The sequence below is a fragment of the Trachemys scripta genome, chromosome 1, assembly GCF_013100865.1.
Source record: "Trachemys scripta elegans isolate TJP31775 chromosome 1, CAS_Tse_1.0, whole genome shotgun sequence".
NCBI lineage: Eukaryota > Metazoa > Chordata > Testudines > Emydidae > Trachemys > Trachemys scripta.
The window spans coordinates 67,925,492-67,939,878 of record NC_048298.1 but is presented as its reverse complement, the minus strand read 5'-3'; the positions used below and the strand labels follow the sequence as shown (position 1 = coordinate 67,939,878).

Sequence of the window (14,387 nt, the reverse complement as noted above, 5' to 3'; positions counted from 1 at the left end):
CTAGACTCCCAGAGCAAAGTGCATTCTATGCTGCACTGGTTTACTATTGTAACAGGAAGGTTTTACATTACCTAGTGAATAAGCAACACCTTCTAACTTTTTCTGAGAGGCTTCCCCCCCAGTTACTAACTGTAAACCTGCTTAGCTTACAAGGGCTGAAAATATCAGGTAGTATGGTTACAAAAGCAAGGCACTTCTGAATTCAGTAGGAATTATGGATGGGCACAGAACACAGACAGGACTGGTACCTGCATGGTTACAAAACTGCAGGTGGCTAGGAGCCCCGGAGCTCGGGCGGCGTTTTAAAGCGCCCGTGACTCCGCGGTGGTAGCGGTGGCAGAGCCCCGGGTCCTTTTAAATCGCCGCCCGAGCCCTGCCGCTACAGCTCTGGGGTAGCGGCAGCGAGGCTCCAGCGGTGATTTAAAGGGCCAGAGGCTCCAGGCACCGCTACCGCAGCGGCGCCGGGGATTTAAAGGCCCTGCCTCTTCCAGTTGAGGCCCTGCCCCCTGATCAGGACTCCGGCGCACTGGTAAGTCCTTTAAGTTACTTTCACCCTGAAAACAACCTTTCCTGTTTCAACTTCTAATTGGTTGCTTAACTCTGAATACCCTCTACTCATTGAACGGAATGAATTGAATAAACTGAAATGAAAGAAATATTCTCTCTGCACCTGCAAAAGATACTGCTGCTGCCAAAGCTGGTTCAGCACTTCAACAAACTGGTTCCATGTGCTTAGCCCATGACTTCCACCAGTTCAGTGGGTTGGTTTTCTTTAAAAATTAGGAGCAAATATGTACTGCTTAGCATTACTTTTTGTATTTAATATAAAGCATTTAAATTGATTATAATAAATTTAGGCCTTAATTTCAAATTTTAATTTTGAACAGGTTTACATTTAAAAAAAACCTAGTATTTAATTTAAATTAAATAAAATCTGAATCTTGATTTTTTTTTTCTTCTAAATCTATTTTTATCCACCTTACCCCCTCACACATCCTCATTTGCCTAGATCTTCGCCTAGGAGGGGTATTTGCACTTAGCCCCTCTGACCCAGCACAGCGGTTGTGCACTTCTCCCTCTCCATTCTGTCCTTTTAAAGAACAGAACTACAGAAACGAGTACAAGAAATGTACTTCTCTTTGTGGAAAACCACAGATCAAGGAAATGTGAAGGCAGGTGGTGAAGCTCGAGTGCAGAAGAGAGCATTTTTTGTGGGTGCGTGCTGCAACTTGACAAAATAAATTGTGGTGCATTGTGTTGTTGGATGTTTATATTGTACGCGGCGGTGGGGGGGGGGGGGCTTATACAAGAAAATTCTTGGTTTTATTATTGCCATGCTGTAGCAGACCCTCAAACTGAATAGAGAATTCCTCAGTTCAGGTGTTTTAAGCTTGTCATGGGGTCGTTTGTGGATGTCCTTTCCACAAACTTGGCTTTCCAAGAATTTTGCATTTGCTGTCAAGTCCTGCTAATCTCTGGCTCAGTTCCTTTCCTCAGTTTTCCCTCTGACTTCCTTATATCTGTTATGGGATTTTGTTGAGAACCTATAATTTTGAACGATTAGAGAGGGAGTGCAGAAATAGAAATGTATACACCTTGTTTTTCTGCTTATTAGTGCAGACTTGAAAAAAATAGTCTTGTCATGAAAATGTCTGAATTCCTTAATCTGTACTTTGATTTGTAACTGCTATTCTTACACAAGGATCTACACCTACTCATCTTAGACCAGAGCTAATTTTTTAAAGAGCCCTTTTTGGTGCTTTTTCTTGGCACTGTCTCTTATATACGTCAACCAAGTTATTTCAAATTCTTTCACAGGCTCTACAGAACTGTGTGTGATGATGATAACCACATTCTGAGAACTATTTCCTGTAGGTAGTATGTTTATAGTGCTATCATGACTCTCCAGGACTTCAGAATATAAACCAGTTTTGGTAGCTTTTGCTGCATTTCCACTGTTGGTCTGATTCCAGTACAAATAAACTGATTCTTAATTAATCTCCAGCTTCTTTCAGAATGCAGATATGGATGGTCAACTCTTTTTTGCAGCACTAGTCACTGAAGACAAATGTGACTATGCTATTTTAAAGGGGTTCTTGGTTTAGTATTGTAAATAGGTATCAATGTTGAGTAATATTTTTTCAATAAGAAATGCCTACTCCATATACTGTGCCTTGAAGATGGTACTCTGTTGGTTTTGTAGGCTAACAGGTATAGCGAGAGACCCCAAAGCGCAACACTCCTAGTCAGATTTGTAATGGTATGTTCTGCAATAATTAACTGATTTGGGACAATGTTAAGAGTTTTTTTTTTTTCTTTTTTTTTATATATATATATAATATATATATATATATATATATATATATATAGTACACTGTGCAAGCATCCAAGTGTTTTGAAGATTTACACACTTTTTTTGTATGTATGCATACCATACATACATGTAGCCACCCCCAGACTGCAACCTGGGGACTGTTAAAAATGCCCAGCACCACTACACAAAATAGGCCAGGAAGGACTTTGGGTAAAGCTTACCTGAACTGAAATTTGATAGGATGTTGGGGGTGACGCTCATTCTCCTACAAAAGGGATTGATATTTTAGACCAGTAGTTCTCTGGGCCCGCTGGGGAGCCACGAGCAGGTTTCAGGGAGTCCGCCAAGCATGGCTGGCATTAGACTTGCTGGGGCCCAGGACAGAAAGCCGAAGTCCCACCGCCTGGTCCTGAAGCCGAAGCCTGAGCAACTTAGCTTCACAGGGCTGTCTATGGTGTGGAACCCCAGGCAATTACCCTGCTTGCTACTCCCGAACACTGGCCCTGGCTTTTATATGCAGAAAAACAGTTATTGAGGCACAGGTGGGCCGTGGAAATTTTAGTGTGGGGGGCACTCAGAAAGAAAAAGGTTGAGAACCCCTGTTTTAGACTACAGGTGTTATGATCTTATGACTTTAACATTTGAAAGTTTATCAACATTTTTTATATTTACAACATTTATTAACATTTTAAAGTCCAGCAGTACGCTGTTCAACACCATACCAAGGCACATGGTCCCTATGGATTTCCAGGGCGTGTTTTCTCAAGACTACATTCATCAACTGGATATTTCCCTGATAATGCCTGTCAAACTACTGATTTGGTGGATCTCCTGTTTCGCTACAATAATGAGACAAGACTACATTTCAGTTGGACTGTTTAGTTATACATGCTTGCATTATTGCAATCAGAATTTTTAGGTTTGCGTGAACATTTATTTTATTCTGATAAAATGTAACAGTGAAACAAAGAGCAATAGTATGTGAATCTTCAGTACAAAATTAGTGAGTTCAGAATTTAAGCCAATTGAGCAATGTGGTTTTTATAAATGTCACTGGTATTGGACTTTATTTAATATTTATATCTCCATAGTGCTCTAGTGTACCATTGTGCTAGATGCTGTCCAGATTTGCATCAAGATATAATCTTGGCTCCAAAGAGCCTGCAGTCTAAGAAGGAAAGTGACCTACTGTGGGGGGAGGACAGAAAAGAAGGATGCTACAACAAATCCACCCAACACAATTTTTATGCACAAGCTTCTAAAATTATAAACCGACTGCCAACTATTCCCAGCTGTCTCTCAACCTAACTCTTCTTAACTAAGGAGTAGGGGAGTGTGGGAGGTGGTATAATATCCTAAATCATTACGAGTGTATGCAGGGTCATAAAATCAGGTCTTGTCAGAATAAGTAAACTGCCTAGTAAAAATATAGTGTATTGCTTTTTGTGTCTAAGGTACATTTGTTAACTATGTGAAATTGCAATCTGTGCTTTTAGAAACCAAATGATTTCTACATAGCAAAATCTTGGGTGGTGTCACTATGCGGTATTTTGTTAGCCTTTATCTTTCTGAGACCTTATTTCATCTGCAACGGTTTGGTGTACCCATATTTCATTGCTTGTATTTTTTGAAGACTAAAAACAATAAACAAACTCCTTAAAATGTAAAGGAGGCATTCTAGAGTTGAAATTTATATGCATGGTTCTATGTGTAATGTGATTACGCAGCTGGCAAATTTTCTTTTTCTTGTAAAATTGGGCTAAATGAAAGCTTAGGATTTTGTAGCATAAGTCTATAGCCCTTGCAGTTGTGAAGGTAACCCAGTGGTGCACAGTGTAAACCAATGCTGTGACACTTGCAAATAGCTTGGAACAGTAGGTCTGGGTGTCGTGAACAGAGCTACTTATCTCCATTGGATACTGGCTCCAAATCCTAACCAAGGATACTTTAAACATTGACATTGCTTCTCTGATCTTGGCAGAAATGTCAGGCTAATACTTCACCATTGTTGGATGTAAGCTAGTTGCTGTCTGGGTCTTGTTAGTGTGGAGAATGAAGAATTCTCTATCCCATTTTGCATAGAAGTGGAACAAATGATGCATCGCTTCTCCCCATGGTACCAAATTCCAAATGCCTTTTGATTCCCAGAAAACAAAACCACCACCTACATCTTTCTGGCTGTCCAAAGCCCCATCTGCCAAAACCTCAGTCTTCCCACTTAAAGCCTCTGCAATGCTGTTGTGTATTTTAATACAGAAATGACAATTGGGGTGAGGTGGGGTAGTGTAGTGCAAAATGAAATTAAACTTAAATTTAATATTAACAAGAAAAACTACATATTGCACCATACTGGAAAGGAGCAGCAGCAGTGGGAGAGGACCTATAGGAACAGTGTCACCTAATGTAGAGGTCCCTGACACACACGACCCAGGTCTAAATTACATTAAGTCAATACAGATATCTGCCAGTACCACGGTTTCCTATTACACCCTAGTAACTTGAGGGAAATTGGAGAGTCCAGCTGTAACTGAGATGTGTTGGGCTCCTGACCAAATAGTCACAACTAACTGTGGCAGTCTTCAGTTTAATAGTTTTCAGAATAATAGTTGCACCTCTTTGGAGTCTGAGAATGCAAATTTTACTTATACAAGAAATAATTCAAATGTTCCTTACAACCAAAATAACAAACTTTTTTTTACCTAATAGTTAATATTTAATAGTCCCTTCCATAAGGACCTCACTGTCCTTGTGATTAGCAAGCAGGTCATCCCCAAAAGAGTACTGAAAATGCTGTTTTACCTTGTGTGCTTATTAGGTTGGTCAAAATACCTGCCAATTTCCTTAAAGAATAACTTACTAAATGTCATGCTTTTCAATACAGTGTAAATTCATTCTAGCCTCATTGGAGAGCAGAGTCCTAAATATGGAAATTTGCCCATGTTGAACTATTCCTTCCCTTAACTACCATCTTCAGTGTGACTATCAGTGCACCTTAAGTGATAGTTACTTCTAACATGAAGGAAGGGTGTATGCATTACAAACACAATTAATGTTTGTTTCAATTGTACTGTCATAGTTACAGGACTGGCTGCACTTACCGCTTTTCTGGTCCTTCAGATGTTACATATCATGCCTTTACTTATTCTGTGGTGGGATTTTGCAATTCTCTCACTCTAGAAAAACAAGGAATCTAGTGGCACCTTAAAGACTGACAGATTTATTTGGGCATAAGCTTTCGTGGGTAAAAAACCCACTTCTTCAGATGCATGGAGTGAAAATTACAGATGCAGGCATAAATATACTGACCTGTTAGTCTTTAAGGTGCCACTGGACTCCTCGTTGTTTTTGTGGATACAGACTAACATGGCAATTCTTCTGATACTTCTCACTCTAGACTGATCCCAAGGCTACAACTGTTCTTATGCTGTATGTTTGAGTTTCGGCACCTCTGGCTCTTCCCTTGAGGAGTCTCACCAGTGCTATTCAGTGATCAGACAGTCTTCTTAAAACAGAACTATTGAGGTAATAGCAAAGCTTTTAGAGAGGATTTTAAGAGTCTGTGTGTACGTCTCTTACCTAAAGGCTCATCCCCTGCTGGTGACCTAGGCAGGCCCAACTTCTTCAAACATCTCCAACAGGCTTCCTATGTCTCAGACTGGTTCCTCCGATTCACTTGAGAGAGGGTCCCTCTTTAAAACTGAGAACACTGTTTTTTGTTCTTTTGCATTCCTGGGCTTTGGCCATTCTGGTCAAAACCAGTTGTGTAGGTTGGCTGGAGCCAGAGTAAAATCATCAAAGCTAATAGATGTGGCATTGTCCCTTAACAATTCTGAAGTGTTTGAGAAGTGGCTATCCTGGCCATTATTTTCCTTCCTGCTTGTTTTTCCCAATAGCCTCCTATTAAATTTATATAGTCATACAGTGAACACCTCAATTGCCAGGCCAAAAGATAGTATACATAAATTACAAAGCAGCTCCAAATCTGTGGTGTATCCACAGATTATGAACACATTTTATTTAAAATATACAAAGATATAATTGTGAGACAGAAAATCTTGGATCTCTCTTCCTTGCCCTTCTACAGACTTGCTGTATGTGACATTGGCCAAGGCACTTAACCTGTGCCTCTCTGTAGAATGTATATTTATATATTTCACATGATGGCTGAGGTTTAAATCATTGAACTTTTAAAATATTTTGAGCTTCTTGGGGCAAAACAGAGTAAATTATATTTTTAAATATGCAGCATTATTGTACCCATGAGGGTCCCAGGATATTAGAGAGACAAGGTGGGTCAGGTAATGTCTTTTTCTGGACCAACTTCTGTGGATCAGAGAGACCAGCTTCTTGTGGTTACATAGAGCTCTTCTTCAGGTCTGGGAAACGTATTTTTAAATAAGCATTTTGAAACCAAATCCTACAGAAGACCTGTGGACCCAAAATAAGTGGTAGGTGCAAAATTTGAAAGCTTCAAACTATTTTTTTTTATATAACAATGGCCTGCTACGTGAGACCACTGTTGGGCCAAGCAGCATTTTTGAAGGGTAAAGAAAATAGTTGATGTGCTATACAGTCGGAGTTCTGATGACATTTCAGTAAATTTGAGTAAAATCAGAATCCCTTTATTGTCTTCATTACCGTATCCATCTCAGTAAATGTAGACTGCCCTCCCTTTCCTCCAAGGGGCTCTGAGTGGAATTTTCCTACTAGTAATCAAAAGAATCTCTCTTGAAAATCATATTTTATATCTACTGCTGTCGCAAGTAACTCCAAAAAGGACTGTAATGGATTGCCAGCTCTCATTGTTCTCTCTGGTTTTGCTATACTTGATTATGTGACAAGCTGTTTATATTAATATATTGTTCTCATGGTTGTGGAGTAAAACTTGAAAATGTGACCCAACTGCACCCTAAAGAATCAAAAGCCAGAGGCAAATGACTCAAAATATATTTTTTAAAAAAATCTCATAACTCTTAAGCAAATCTCATGATTTGGCCGTGTATGTTGTGACTTAAAATTTTTGAATGTTCTGTGGTTTGCCATACTGACATAACTGAAAGACTAGAAGAAGAAGAAACTTTTACAGTATTTTCAGTTTGACTGTGTGCATTTGACAACACTTAGTGTATAATCACTTGCATTGTTTGTTGGTCAACTTCTGGCCTTGCTTCCTACATCAAAATCCTGAGGGGCAGCAGAGGGAAGAGGATATACTATCCCAGGTCTAGCTGCCTCTGCTCCCCAGACTTCCCATGATCCTGCTTCCTGGGACCAATGGAGGAGTCTCCAAAGGTTTACAGGAGAGCTCTCCCCTACAACTGCCCCCAACACATACCCTACCTGTATCAGTGCCTGGGACCCATGGGGTAGCTACAGCCAGACAGGGCAGTGGGCAGCCAAGAAGAATGTTTCAGACCCAGGGACTCCTCTGCAGATCTCAGGTAGCAGATAAAGTTGGTGGGTGTTGGAGAATTTACTGCTGCTGCTGTTAGTGCCTCTATAGAGGAAGAGGCCTGGAAGATAGTGGGTGCACAGAGAAGAGAAGAGGATGAGAACATAATTGTTGTGTGCTAAAGTCTGGTCTCACACTTATTGAAAAACACACACAAAGATAAGTCTAAAGTTTTGCTTTATGAATGTGAAAAGACTGCTTTAAACATACATGTAATCTGGAAATTGATTTTTTTTTGTATTACTTTAAACATTTTAGTGTTTTAGAAAATTAAATATCTTCAGATAGCTTAGTACTGATGAATAACACAATAACAGCATAAAATGGTAGCTGGAGATAGAGATAAAAATGGTAAAGAACAAAATTGTCTTGTTTCTAAGGAGTTGTTTGGGGGGGGGGGGAATGGCAATTTTTCAAAAATGAATTTTTGGTATTTTGTTAATCTGAAATCCCTGTACACTGTGTATAAGAGAGAGCTTTGGCACAGATGTAACTGGAACTGAAGCTGCTGAAAGATGCTTCATTTGTCAATGAATTGTTTTTCACCCCAAGTAACTTAAGATGAGTTTTTACTTTTATTTGTTAATTTTTTAAAAATAACTTTTTGCCTTCTGCACCACCTTGAGTTGACTCCTTGTGACCTTTCTGTGTGTTGGGAAGTAAGGCCAGTGTGTCTTTTAAAGGAAAAGTTTTTAGCCAAGTACTATGTGTAGATTTTCAGTACTTCAAACAATAACATCAAAACATAAAGCTGCCACACTGTCTTGAGTAATCCAGCTATATGGCATGTCACTGCACCACTTTTGTAAGATCAGCCTCAATCCTGTGATCCTCTAATAAAGAGCATTAGTCTTGCAATTTCTAGCCACAATAGAAGATATAAGAGTGCAATGGCAACAGTAACCCATCCCTTCATTACTTTTAACATGTTCTCTGATTTTAATATTGCAATGGATTTATTAAAATAACTATTAGTTTTGTACACGATTCCTATAGGAATTTTAAGTAATGCATACTGTAGTTATATAACTTTAAAACAAAAAATTTACGGAATGTTCTGATACTGCCTAACAATTGTTCATGGTGGAGTTTCTGTCCTTGTGTATGGACGTACTGATACTGTCTCAAATTACATTATCTTGTATGCTATCTCTCTCCCTCACACCTGGCCTCAATTTCTTGTGTACATTAAACAGTGAATGGGGGTCCAGAGCAGTGTTCCCTCTAGTTATTTTCCACCCATGTGCGGAATGAATTTTATGTGCACCAGTATGGAGGTGATGTGTGACACGTCACTTCCATATTGGTGCACATAACAAAATTCATTTGGTGGGGGTGGGGCTGAGGGCTTTTGAGTGTGGGAGGAGGCTCAGGCCTGGGGCAGAGGGTTAGGTGCAGGGGTGTGAGGGCTCTGACTAGGGGTGCGGACTCTGGGGTGGGGCTGGGGATGAGAGTTTGGGGTACAGGAGGGTGCTCTGGGGCTCCGGCAGGGAGAGAACTCTTCCTATCTCGCACTCTCTGCTCCCCGCCCCCACAGCAGCACCTGGGCTGGGGGGGAGAGGCGCTTCTCTCCGCCATGGCAGCACCTGGCCTGGGGCTGCAGGATAGGCACCCCTTTCGCGGCCCCAGCAGGTTCAGGCCAGGGCCGGGTTTAGGCCAGGGAAGGGGTGCCCGGGCCGTGCCTGGGGCCAGGTTGCACTGCGCCTGGGGCTGGGTTGGCGGCGGGGCACCCTGGCTGCAGCAGGTCACCCTGGCTGCGGCAGGTCACAGGGTGGGTTCCCTCAGCGCTTGCGCAGCGCTAAATAGGCTGCTGCGTGGCTCCATGGCCATGCAGCTTACAGGGAACTTAAGTCCACAATAATTCATGTCTGTTTTTGAGGGTTTTATACTGTGGTGTGAACAAGCCTGGTATCATAGCACCCTTTCCTTGTTCCATACAAAAGATTGCATCATATATAGGGAATAAGGCAGTGGTCCTGAGGAAGGGGGTGGTATGATCCTGTCAGTCTTTTTGACTGGAACCTAAAAAACATGGATCCAGTCCCCAGCTCGTCCAAAAATGGCACCATAAGTGGCAAAGTCACGTAGTCTCTGTGCCTCGGGTCTGTTTAGGCTACTGCTTAAACTGTAGTGGAGATCTTAAAAATTCATAAACATTTCTGATTAAATTGAGTGCTACAGAAAAGCTTGTAAAAGAAAACCATTCCTTGTTCACTGTAGGGATTGGATGTTGCTCAGTAATTGAGGCCTGGAGCTACACATTGAACTAAGAGGATGTAAAAGGATACAGAAGATTCTAGTTTTTGCTTACTGACTGTTGATTATTCACTGGCCTTTGTCAGCTCTATGCCTTGAACGAGTGTGATCCTGTGGGGAAAATGACATGTTATATTTTAAGACTATCACAATGCATGTGCAAGATAGGCCAACCTTAATGTGATAATTTATTGAGTTTTGGGCGCTTCACTTTGCAACCTTAATTTTCCTTTAATTTAGGCCCTTTGTACAGGTAGTATGTGGAATCTTTGAGAACATACGATATAAATGGCATATGGTAGCAGTTAAGCCATTATTTTTGTTGAGCACTGCTCTAGTGTATTATTGTTAAAGAACACTAGTGATATCTGGTTGCAGTGTTAATTAATTTCAGCCACTGATGATTGATTTGTTCTCTTACAGGATATGCAGGTTTGCAGCATGGAGGAACTCTAATTGAAAGAAATACTGAGACAAGGCCTCTTTCAACATGGAGACTGTTTTATTTGAAGGGGAACCTGACAGAATTTCGGTGAGTAACGTCAATGTGATTGAATGTATTCAAATTAAATAAACGTGGAGGGTTTTTTAGGATAATTGATCTTGAGTTTGTATCTTAAATTGTGGGTACTTTTTGGTCACTGCATGTTAAAAGTAAATTTTATATCCTATCAGCAGGGGTAAAATGTACCAACACTTGTTAAGCAGGGCCTGCCTGGTAACCTTGTAGTAGTACTTTTCACTACCATGGAAGAAATGTTTGATTCCTGGACTTGGTACTCACTATTGGGGGTGGGGGGTAAGGTAGTAGAGGGCATTCCTGTTAGTCTTGCTGATCAGCATATGAGCAGGGCAGACTAGCTTTCTTTTTCCAGTCAGAGATTGGTAACTGAAGTGCTGCTTCATGAGATAAGGGGTAGGAGGAATGGTAGGGATTCTGAGGACTTTTTCAAGGACAATGAGTACTTTCCATTGAGGATTGTAAGCTCTCTGGGGCAGGGACCATGTCAACTTCCATACTGCACCTAGGACTTTGGGGCCCTAATCCCAATGGAGGTCTATAGGTGCTACCATATTTAAACAACTATGTTAACATACTAAGTAAAATAGTGAAGATGCATAACTGCTGAAGCCTTTATATATGAGCAGGCTTGGAAGAACTAGATTTTTATTGGTAAATGTTAAACATTGATTTCACCATACAAACACTAACAGACAAAAAAAATCTTTCCATCGCTTCTGATGATAAATTTACAGATAGGCAAAGTAAGAAAAATGCTGTTAACTCATTAGAATTTGATTTACAGATATTTACTTTGTATATTTTGACATGTGATGCTGACAATTTGAATATTTAAAAGTTATAAAACTTTTAATTTTTTGAATGTCAACATCTACTATCATTAAAAAATCATCTTACACCTCCCACGGCTGAAAATTGAAATCATAATTTTGCACTACTGTGAAAATTTAAATCAATAAAAATAACTTAAAATATTATTGTTTAAGTTTACAGAAAAAAATCGTCCAAGCTTATATGTGAGGTTTGCATGACACAAGATGCACTAATGTTTTTTGTGGGGTGGTTTATTATATCTAGGGGAAAGATATAGCTTTTGATCATCTTCCCGCCACATAGACAATTCTTTAAAAGATTGTCATTTACTTGGTAAAGACTCTAATATTCAATGAATTTCCATGAGGGCCTGTTACATACAGAATGGTCCAGTGGGATGTGACTTTTTTCTCCTGAAGTCATTTTTTGAGCTAATCACCTCCCTTCAAAAACAAAGTAAATCTCATTTAGAATTTTTCCTTTCTTTAGTGAAAATAAAGGAATGCTTAAACTAATTCAAGAATTTTTTTTTTTTTTTTTTTTACTTGATAAAACTTTTTGGTCACCCATAAAAGCAAAAAGAAAATCTTACAGCAGTATTTGGGCCATAAAAATAGGTAATCAAAAGCAGCTGTTTTTCCAGGACATAATCAATAATATGGAAAATGTGTTTCTATCTGGAGATGAGTATAAAGTGAGCTACTTTACAGCCTGCAGCAATGTTGGATCTCTCTTTGCTCATTCAGAATTACAATAAGGAGGTCGGTGGCACCTTAAAGATTAACAGATATATTTGGGCATAAGCTTTGTGGATAAAAACCCCACTTTTTCAAATGCATGTGGATACAGACTAACATGGCTACCCCTCTGATACTTGACATAATTCAGAATTGAACTTCTCCCTGGGAGAGGGTACTGTCCTTTTCAAGGCCTTTGTTCACACCTTGTACGTCAAATGTCAACCACAATGTAGGGCCTGTTTGAAGAAACTCCCTGTTCCTCCTCCTCCTCCTCCTCCTCCTGCTGTGGTCATGGTACCTTATTTGCAATGATGAGAATCCTGCACCTTTCCTTGGTTATCAACATTTAGCAAATACAGAGATAAAGGTAAATTGGGAGGAATTCAGACAACTTTAAGTGTGTGGTGTTGGACCTCCTTGACATGCTTTAAAAATGAGATCTATAGAGTAGGTTTTTCTAAGTTCATTAAGGCTACAGATACGCTATCCTGCAGTTTGGACTGTGGGGGTGTAAAGAGCAGTGCACGCCAAAGTGTTGTGCTGTAATTCCCCCAGGCAGACCCTGTGGGCATGAACTAAAAGTTTCCTGGTTTGTGTTAATGTAGTCCTGTTTGAATAGGACGACGTTAATCTGAACTAGGAACTTTTTAGTTCATGCTCACTCGGATCACATGGGAGAATTACAGTGCAGCACTTCAGTGCGCACTGCTATTCACGCTTCCAATGTCTGAACTGCAGGGCAGAGTAGGCAAGCCATAAATCTAAAACGTTGTGAATTCTCTTCAGAACTGATGTTAATGTTAAGTACTTTTTTCCACTGTTCAGCATTATTTGCCAGATTAATACTTACAGTAGTAATTAAGTTTGACAAATGTATACCTTGATTATAGGCAGAATGTGAAGTATCATTTAATGTTTCTATTTTATACCACAGCTATTGTGTTAGAAGTGTTTTTCAAACTGTAAGCACAATTAAAAGTTTCTCTTTTGGGGCCAAAACCTTATCTAAGTACAGTATCTAATTTTCTTAGACTACTACATATTTTAGTTTAACGTTGCTTAAAGTATTTGAAAATCAATTCAGAAATATTACTACTATATTTAGGATTAGTACAATATTTCAGTTCCTTCTTTGTTTTGAAAATCCTTTGTGCACAAATACCCAGCGTCTTACAGTTTTGTATTTTTGAGTATGAATAGGGTTGCCAACCCTCCCAGATTGAGCCCAATTCCAGGAGACTCACAGCCAATCTCCAGGAGGCTATTGAAGCCAATCCGGGATATTGTAGGCCACTAAAAGTCTGGTGGCGCAGTGCGGCTAAGGCAGGCTCCCTGCCTGCCCTGGCGCTCCACACAATTCCTAGAAGTGATTAGCATATCTAGTTAGGCCCAGGGGTGTCCAGGGGATCTCCACATGCTGCCCCTTCCCTGACTGCCAACTCTGCAGCTCCCCTTGGCTGGGAACAGCGGCCAAAGGGAGCTGCGGGGTCAGTCCCTGCAGGCAGGGGAAGCACATGGAGCTGACTGGCTGCCCCTGAGCCTAGGAGCCGGACATGCTGGCCACTTCCCAGGAGCTGCCCAAGGTAAGTACCGCCCGGCCAGAGCCCACACCTTGCACAACCTCCTGCAAACACCCCAACCCTCTGCCCCAGCCCTGAGCCACCTTCCACACCCAAACCCTTCCAGAGCCCGCACCCCAACCCCCTACCCCAGGCCCAGCCTGGACCCCCTCCCATACCTCTTCAGCACTCCAACCTCCTGCCCTAGCCCAGTGAAAGTGAGTGAGGATGGGGGAGAGGGAGGAGGAGATGGAGTGAGTGGGGGTGAGGCAATGGTGTTTGGGTTTGTGTGATTTGATTAGACAGTATGAATAATATTGCAAGCAAGTGTGGATAGCCTAAACTTGAATTTATCCCCTAGAACCCCAAAAGAGAGGAAACTTGCTGAAGTATGCAGGATAGCTGTGTAATATTGAAGTAGGGTTACCATCCGTCCGTATTTCCCCGGACATGTCCGGCTTTTGCGTCTCTAAATAGCCGTCCGGGAGGAATTGGTAACAAGGTTAAAATGTCCGGGGAGGTTTTCTCCCTCGCCTCCCTCCCTCCCTTCCATGCAGAGTGTGGCTGCTGATTGGGCGGCTAGGCCGATTGACCCACTTCCATTGGCCTCCAGCAGCCAGAGCCCTCCCCTGCTCCCCCCTCCCTCTCTCTGTAGTCCTGTGTAACACACAAACCGACCCACCCCGCAGTGTGTTTTGCAAACACGTGGAGCCAGAATGGTAAGAGGAGT

General features: G+C 41.1%; 1 protein-coding gene across 1 annotated transcript in view; it reads left to right on the top strand.

Moving 5' to 3' along the window:
• Nucleotides 1–14,387, top strand: part of OSBPL8 (oxysterol binding protein like 8) — a 180,380-nt gene that overhangs the window by 47,127 nt on the left and 118,866 nt on the right. Inside the window, exon 3 of the mRNA XM_034762429.1 lies at nucleotides 10,446–10,554. Within this exon, the coding sequence (XP_034618320.1) occupies nucleotides 10,513–10,554 (42 nt within the window). The 5' untranslated portion in view covers nucleotides 10,446–10,512. The remainder of the gene's footprint in view (nucleotides 1–10,445; nucleotides 10,555–14,387) is intronic.